This window comes from Microtus ochrogaster, chromosome 2 (genome assembly GCF_000317375.1).
Source record: "Microtus ochrogaster isolate Prairie Vole_2 chromosome 2, MicOch1.0, whole genome shotgun sequence".
Taxonomy (NCBI): Eukaryota; Metazoa; Chordata; class Mammalia; order Rodentia; family Cricetidae; genus Microtus; species Microtus ochrogaster.
In genome coordinates this window covers 44,662,797-44,671,984 of record NC_022010.1, presented here as the reverse complement: position 1 = coordinate 44,671,984, position 9,188 = coordinate 44,662,797, and the positions used below count along the sequence as shown (strand labels likewise).

Here is a 9,188-nt window from a genome sequence, read left to right as displayed (position 1 = left end):
AGACCAGGCTGGTCTCGAACTCACAGAGATCCGCCTGCCTCTGCCTCCCAAGTGCTGGGATTAAAGGCGTGCGCCACCATCGCCCGGCCAATTCTTACATCTTAATTTAACTTTAATTTCTATTAATCTGTGTATTGCCACGTGGCAGTGGCTTACCAGGTAAAATTCCCAGCATCTGTCTCCCGTGGATCCATGGCATCTCTCTCTCCTCCTTTCTTCCTGAATGCCATTTAGATTTCCCTCTCTGCCTAAGTTCTGCCCTATCAACAGGCCTAAAGCAGTTTCTTTATTAACCAATGAAAGCAATGCAAAGACAGAAGGACCGCCTATACCAACAGTCTATTGGAAAACATCTTAAAAGCAACCTGTGGGTTGAGATCGCAGTTAGTGGGGAAGTGTCAAGTGATCCTTTCACAGGGGTTGCTTAAAGCCATCAGAAAACACAAGCCAAAGGAAAACACAAATATTTATGTTACGATTTATAACAGTAGCAAAATTACAGTTAAAATGTACCAATGAAAGTAATTTTATGGTTGGGGAGCACCATAACATGAGGAACTGTATTAAAGGGTCATAGCATTAGGAAGGTCAAGAACCACACCATACAAATATGTTGTTATACTTCAAAATTTCTTCCTGGATTTAATATTCGTTATCATTGTGCCTGATCCAGTTTTTATTATGGTGACTTTAAAAAGGTGTTTTGTTTTTTTCCCCTGCCTGTAGTACTACTTCCTCCAGCTAGGCAGTTCGTAGCATTTTGCTATAAGCCATACTCCTTTCTTTCTTTTTTTATGTACGTCATTATTATGAATGAAAAAAACCCTCCTATGATACATATAATTTCTTTTCCCTCAGTGTTCTAATGTAAAAGATTTGATTCTTGGGTCAATGATGACATCAAGAGATTAGTGGCCATCCTGAACTTTTATGTTAAGTTTTATATATCTTTCCAGGGTTAGTGTCCATAACTTTGGCCAGATTTTTCTGAACAATTCTTGATTTGAGTGTATAATTTTCACCTGGTTTTGTGAAGGGTTGACCTTTAAGCTACTTGGATACTTACATGTTTGTATGTTCTTTCCCTTGCTTTCTGCTCTGTGATGACTAGCTGCAATTCCAGAAGTGTAGTGTGTCTCCCTTTCTTACACATCCACAACTTTAGATAGTAGTGTATCTTGGTTCTTTTAAAGTTATTGCTGGAATATATAATAAATGTTAATGTCTTCATTGCTACTGTAGCAGCAGTTTATGGTATATAGAACCAGTCTTGTGAAACAACAAATTACCTTGATTTAATTTGAAATTTTAAACCCAATGTTTTTTACACTGTAGTTTTATTAGCTCTCTGGGAGTGAGCTACATGATGTTGTGCACTGAAAATTACCCAAATGTTCTGGCCTTCTCTTTCCTGGATGAGCTTCAGAAGGAGTTCATTACTACTTATAACATGATGAAGACAAATACTGCTGTCAGACCATACTGTTTCATTGAATTTGGTAAGGGCCTGGTTTGTTTTGTTTTGTTCTTTTCTGTACTTTTTAATATCCTGTCTGTCAAACAGTTTGTCATCTAATATTGGGGAGTAGTGGAGAAACTTCTTCAGCCTTGATTTTGATAGAATAATTGGCAAAGGAACTATAGAGTTCTTAATTTGGATGTCTATTAGGAAAAAAATGTGTTTGAGCAGTGAAGGAGATTGTGATCATTAGTCCAAAGAACGAATCCCAGAGGACAGATTCTCAGTAAGAAGTTTATAAGCCCCAGACTCTGTTTAGTGTTTATGTAGTAATCTTTTATAGTCTGCTCAATGTAGAACAGGGGTTGGCAAATACTTGCTGGAAAAGATCAGAGAGTGCGTATTTCAGGCTTTAAGGGCCGTCTAGTCTCTGCCACAACTACTCAGCTCTGATATCGCAGCTTGAAAGCAGCCACAGGCAATACATAAATGAATGAGCAAAGTTATTGTCTAATAAAACTTTATTTACAAATACAGCAATTTAGATTTGGCCTATAGGCGGTAGTTTTCTGAACCAGAAAAATCTGCTCAAAGTTATGGATTTCTTTACATAGAAAGAGGGAAATAGTAAAGATAAAATTTTGCTTGGAAGATAATTTAGAAAATTTCTTTTGATTCCACTAAACTTATTCTTTAGAACATACTATCTAATGGTATAAAGAGTAAATAAGAAAGAAGATTTATAAAAACACATTGCTTATAGTATAATTTGTATGTAATTACAGCTAATTACAAATTGACTATTTTGTGAGATAAGGATATAAAAATTAAGTCATTGGTTGACAATTAAAACTTGTTTCTTTTTGTTACTACAATTCCTAAAAGTCTATATTTACGTTATAGTAACTTCGTTATAGAGTTTAATATTTAGAGTGTAAAACTGATGACTCCATGATACAACATCCTGTTAAACATAATACTGGAAATCCCTTGACAAACTGAGGAGTTTTGAATAACAAACTTTATAAAATTTATACTCATAAACATCACACTCTCAAATGATTTAATTAACAAATAACTGCAAGGAAATTTATTTTTTATTTTACATAGATAACTTCATTCAGAGGACCAAGCAGCGTTATAATAATCCCAGGTCTCTTTCAACAAAAATAAATCTGTCAGACATGCAGATGGAAATCAAGCTGAGGCCCCCTTATCAAATCCCAATGTGTGAACTGGGATCAGCCAATGGAGTCACATCTGCATTTTCTGTTGACTATAAAGGTGCTGGTAAGATTTCTTCTGGTGAGTTTTGGATCTTAATTATTTTATTAACTTTTTAAAAAGTAACAGAGGAACTCTTGAAAATCAATTGCTTTATTTTAGTGTTTTAAATCAACTTATGAGAGAATATGAAAGTTCAAAGTAATCCATTTTCTCAGTTGTTATAAAGTAGGCTACTGAAGGCTTGATATTTTGGAAATTACTTCCAAATGATAATCTCAGAAGGTATCTTTGCTAAAAAGCATTCGATTTCTTTGTAAACATTTTTTCTAGAAATGTCTATTATATCAAATAGCAATATTCAGTATAGGAGTTTTGACTGTAACAGAAACTAAAAGTTGTAGTGACTGACTACTCAGATCTCCCCTTCCATAGAAAGTACACAAGGCTTAGCAGGGGGGTCAGGATGAAACTTCTCCGTAAAATGGAAACCCCACTATTTCACAAAAGTAGAGTGTGCTATTGCTGGACTACTTCTTAAACATTTCCTTGTGGATCAAGCTAATGTCTGATTCCATATTAATACCTACTGGTGTGGTCTGAGGTTCTGTCACCTCCCTCAGCTGAAGCAGAAGGCAGTTCCGTTTTTTTCTATGCTTCTAGCCTAATATTTTTCATGTAAAGCATCTTCAATTCCTTAAGACCTTTCTGTCATTTTGGCACCGTCCCTAACCCTATATTTGCTTTAGTTTGCTAGTATTCTTTAAATGTGAACTGAATATGACATTTCACATGTAATTTAATTATATAAATATGAGAGAAAGGGAAAACCTTTCACTTAAATAATCCAGTCAGTCAATAAACAAATAAATAGGGACAAGAAATAAAATGGCATTCAAATTGCAAAGAAAATAGATAATTCCATTCATGTGTGATTTTTTTTTTTTCTGTAGAAAATTCTAAGGGTTCCTCTAGAAAACTATTAGAACAAGTGCATGACTTCAGAGAGGCTGCATGATACCTTAGGTGTCAGTGCCTAAGACTTCTACACTGTACACTAGCAGTAAGCAATCTGAAGATGAAATGGAAAGCCCATTTATTGGAAACCAGCAAAATATTTTTGAACGAAGTTAAGACAAAAATTAGTGGAAAGCAGATCCACATTTAAGGGTTAGCAGACAATCTTACTAAGATAGCTGTACTCCTAAGTAGATAAAGACTCAGCATACTCTGAGCTGTTTTTGTTTTTAAATAGAAATTGACAAGTTGATTCTAAAATTCATATATAAATGTAAGGAATATATACATATATATGCAAAATAATCTTGGAAAAGTTGAAAAATTCAAACTTCAAAGGTATTGCCAAGTTATAGTATCTATATGGAGTGGTTCTGCTTTAAGGCTAGCATGTAGATCAGGGTAGTAGAATTGAGATCACAAAAGTAAACCCTTTCAGTGTGGCCAGTTCACACAGTGATTCTAAGACAATGGTGGAAGATCATACAGTGTTGGGACAGCCACGTATCCACATGTAAAAGAAAGAAATTAGACTACTGCATAGCCACAGCACAAAAATTAACGTAGTGCAAAGCCCTAAATTTACCAGCTCTAAACTCAGAACTCTTAGTAGAAAACATAGGTGTGACTCTTCATGATCTTGTGTTAAGTTTTTCAGATTTGATTTAAAAAAAATCACTGTGAGGGCTGAAGAGATGGCTTAGTGGTTGTTCTTCTAGAGACCCCAGGTTCAAGTCCCACCACCCACATGGCATCTCACATCTGTCTGTAACTGCAGTTCCAGGGCTTCTGATACCCTCACACCGACATACAGGCAGACAAAACACCAATGAACATTAAATGAAAATAAATTATGTATGAAAAAAGTCACAGTGAAAAAAGATAAAACATACAAAATGAAATTTATCAAATTAAAACTTACTTTTCCATGAACACAATCAGAGTGAAACCCCACAAAATGAAAAAAATATTCACGAGTCATTTGTGCATAAAAGATTAGTATCCAAAATATTTAAGTAATTTGTAATTCAGCAATAATGAAGCAATCCGATCTATAAACAGAAAAGATTTGAATTTGCTTTTTGCCCCTTCTTTTCTTCTTCCTCTTCCTTTTGGTACAAAACCAATCAAAATGGGTTTGAGAGGTGGCTCAGCATTTAAGAGCACCGGTTGCACTTCCAGAAGACCTGGTTTTGATTCCCAACAACCACATGGCGACTCACAACCATCTGTAACTCTATTATCCAGTGGATCAGATGCCCTTTTCTGACCTCCTTGGGAACCAGGCATGTAAATTACAGACAAAATACCCACACACATAAATTTCATTTAAAATTTAAAAATCAAAACGTACTTATTTAATATACATTCAAAAGGCTCTATCAGAATTAATTTAAAAGACAACCCCACAACTTAAAATAGAGACTCTACAGAATTTGAGGGGACGACAGACCGTCCACTACTGTCTGTTGGATGTTTTAATTGCATTGTTCATGTGATTTTTCAAATTTGTTTTCTGGATAATTGCATTAATTTCTTTTCAGTTTTTAAACAAATTTTTAATTTCTATGTTAAATTCCCCATGGTCATGATGTGTTATGCTTTTTATATGCTATCAGATTCAATTTGCTAAAGTTTTGATATTTTATATGTGTCTCACTGAGGAAGTTGATTTCTAGTTTTCCATTTTTATTTATGCTTGGTTTGACTATCTTGGCAAAGCCAACATGAGAAAATACACTGGAGGGTGCTCCTTCCTCTTTTATGTTTTTCAAAAGTGTTCTGTAGGACCCAGCAATGAAACCTCAAATACCTTTGTCTGGGGAAGATTTAAATCAGTTTCTTTACTAGGGCCAGGGCTACTCAGCTTGTCTGTTTTTCTTAGTGAGCATTTGTAGCTTATTTTAAAGAAATCTGTTTATTTTTTTCAGATTATGGATTTTTGATGTATAATCCATGTTTCTTTATCCCTTTATTTTCCATAGAATTAGAACTATGTCATCTTTCTCATTTCTGATATTGGTAATTTTTCTTTTGCTATTTTCTCCTAGCATATAAAAACATCACTTTTATTGATTTTTTTAAAGAATCAGCATTTTACTTTCATTGATGTATTATTTTCTATTTTATTGACATGTTCTGCTTATTGCTCCCATTTTCTGCTTACCTTGGGTTCCTATGCTCTTGTTTTCTGAGATTTGGAGCAATTTATTTGAGATCGTCTTTTCTAAAACAAGCACCTGCTGCTACCTATCTCATTCTCAGTATTGCTTTAGCTACATCCCATAGATTTTTAACATACTGCATTTTTTTCATTCTGCTTAAAATACTTTTAAAATTTCCTTTTGACTTTTTTGACTCCTGAATTATTTAGAAATGTATAGTTTTATTTAGGGATTTTCAGATCTTTATTGATTTTTAACTTAATTACATTGTGTTCAGGGAACAAACTTTATTTGATTTGGATATTTTAAAATTTATTGAGACGTGATTTACTCCCAAGAAAATAGTCCATTGTTAATCATTCTTTTCTGCTTAAAGTGCATACTCTGTTGTTAGTGGTGTATTCTGTGTTACTTATATCAAGATAGCTGATATTGTTGAAATCTGTTGTGTCTCTTCTGACTTGCTGTTTGCTTCATCCATCCTTTGAGAAATGGTTATTGCAATCTCTTCTGAATGTATATCTTATTTTAGGATGATCAGTTTTCATATTATGTATTTTTTAAAGATTTATTTCTTTGTATTATATGTATGTATTATTTGCCTGTATGTATGTTTGTGCACCATGTGCATACTTATTACCCATAGAGGACAGCATTGGATCTCTGAGAACTGGAGTTATGGATGGTTGTGAGCCTCCATGTGGGTGCTGGGAACTGAACCTGCTTCCTCTGCAAGAGCAACAAATGCTCATAACTACTGAGCTATATCTCTAGCCCCCTATATTAATGTACTTTAAAGCTTGTAGTTTGAAGCATTTGTTCCTTTATCATTTTGAAATTCTTCATACCAAGGAATATATTACACTTTGAAATCTTTATAATATAGATACTACATTAAAATTCATATTAAGAGTTCCATCTGTTGTCTGTTTTTCTCTGTGTCCTTATGTTTATGTGGTGGTTTAGTGCCTTTTCAGTGGGAATCCTAAAGGTCTAGTGAGGAGTATCAGGTACTTGAAGGCAATTAGAATCTGACTTCTTGCTTGTATATGAAGCTGTCTGCACCCAGCAGAATATCAGTCACCATGGTGCAGCCATCACGTTTCTACAGTGACTGGGGACATGTACATTGCTCTAATTTGATTTGTTCTTCCTACTAGAAGCAACACTTTGACATTTGTTGTGTGCCCCATTTCTTGTTTGTTAAATAATTGATAAGTTTGGGAAGCACATTATCAGGAAATACTATACTGTTAGGTCTTTCTACCTCTGTACTTCCCTAGTAACCTTCTGGTCTACCTGGATGAGAGTACCCTGAAGGCCACTGGAATAACCAGGAGTTGAGTTTATAAATGTCACAGTGAAGAAATACCTTAATAATGTCTACTTTTAAAACTGGTCTTATGGGTTAACAAGCAGCCTAGTGAGCAGTGATCATCATTTAACCAGCAATGATTCTAAGTGTTTTTGTGATTCCGCATGGTCTTAGACCTCCTTTTAATGATTGTATTAACTTACAAGTCCTATCTTAAGGCTATCTCAGAGCACAACATATTCTTTAACCATTCTGCATTGGTTTTCATGTTTCTAGAAACCTGTTTAATTGTCTTCCTTTAGAGGTAAACTGTTCACATGTATGGAACTTTTTTGCTTTTAGGGTGGTAAATGTCTTTTTCCCTTAATGTCATTGGAGGTGAGGGTGGATGGTTTATCAGTGTTTTGCTAGCATGTTACATGTAGTTGTGGGTGGGAGTGTTGTTAGGTTTTGTTTTAATGGATCTTGTTTAATGCTATCCATTAGTTCTTAAGCCTTTTCAGCTAAAAAAAAAAAAAAGCTTTAATTTTTAAGGAAGTATATAATTCATGGCTCAGTTGAGTTTTTCTTTATTTTTTTTAGTGAGTATGATCCAGGTGGAATTCATAGAGATGTGTGGCCTGCTGTTAGAGGGACTAAGTTGCATCTCTATTACTATTTTCTCACAGCAAGCTGATTGAAGGAGCGTACCCCCAGCATGGCCCCCTGGCAGCAGAGCCGTCCCTGCAAACCCGCCTGGGTTCTGGCTGCCTCTGCCACTTCTGGGATTGCTGTGCATTTCAGAGCTTGTCGATGCAATGAATGGGTGACTAGGGAATTTCCCCCAAACTTCAAGGCAAAAGTGTTTTGATTTGATTTTTTTTGTAAGCCCCTTCCCCTGTTTGGTGGTGTTTATCTTTAAAACCTTTAATGTTACTAGTGCTGTCCACAAGCATGGCGAGCAGTGAGCAGGTAAAGAGGCAGTATTAAAGTGTTTCGAACCTGACCGACCTCTGCATATATCACCGTGGTCCACAGAAAGGCCTGGGGAAGTAGCTAAGAGATGCAGTATCAGCTACTGGTTGGTGCCTTAGGATAAAACCAGTTTTTCTTTGGACTTTGAAATTGTTCCGATGCACATTTTATTTTAACTGGGCAGTGGTAGTGCCTTTAATCCCAGCACTTGGGAGGCAAAGGCAAGCAGATCTCTGTGAGTTCGAGCCCAGCCTGGTCTACAAGAGCTAGTTCCAGGACAGGCTCCAAAGCTACAGAGAAACCCTGCCTCGAAAAAAAACAAAAATAGAAATTGTTCCTATGCACATTTTATTTTTGTTTAATCAAATAAACTGTTTTTTTTTCTTACAGGGTAGGGAAATAAGATGGTATTTATAGATATCATTTGGTTGCATCCTTAAAAATCTAATTTTATAATCTTGGCTTTTTAAAAATTAGATATTTAGGTCATTTACAGTTAATGTCATTATTGAAACTGTTGGGTTTTAATCTATCATTTTGACAACTTTATTTTTATTTATGTGTCTCTGAATAACTGTTCACATGTATGTGGTACTTGAGAGTTCAGAAGAGGTGTCAGATTCCTAGGAACTAGAGCTATAGGCAGTTAATTAGTGATCTGCTCAGAGTAGACCCTTTGGAGGTGCAGCAATTACTAGTTACTATTAAGCCATCTCTTGATATTTTCCTTTTGTCATATCAGTTTTGATTACCTTTGTCTCTAACTGCCTTCATTTTTGAAATCATTTTCTGTTCTTCACTGGCTTTAATTTGTTTTTGTGATTGCTTTTGGCTTTATAGTATAAAACTATTATTTCACCATTGGATAGTTGAGTTCTACCATGACTAGCAAGCTAAGAAACAGTTTTCAAAGTGGAAACAGTTCCTTGCCAAAAGACCATCCATTGCTTTGTAACCAGGGTTGAAGGCGTAAGTCACAAACAATGCCATAGCAGTTTGGAATTATGATTAATAGAGTAGTATTTATTTAAAGGGGAAAAAACTTACAGATCAC

General features: G+C 35.1%; 1 protein-coding gene across 2 annotated transcripts in view; it reads left to right on the top strand.

Moving 5' to 3' along the window:
* Positions 1-9,188, top strand: part of Sec22a (SEC22 homolog A, vesicle trafficking protein) — a 69,767-nt gene that overhangs the window by 18,901 nt on the left and 41,678 nt on the right. For both annotated transcript variants that reach the window (XM_005344889.3, XM_026788193.1), the window contains exons 3-4: positions 1,336-1,499; positions 2,570-2,764. In XM_005344889.3, coding sequence (XP_005344946.1) covers positions 1,336-1,499; positions 2,570-2,764 — 359 coding nt within the window. The remainder of the gene's footprint in view (positions 1-1,335; positions 1,500-2,569; positions 2,765-9,188) is intronic.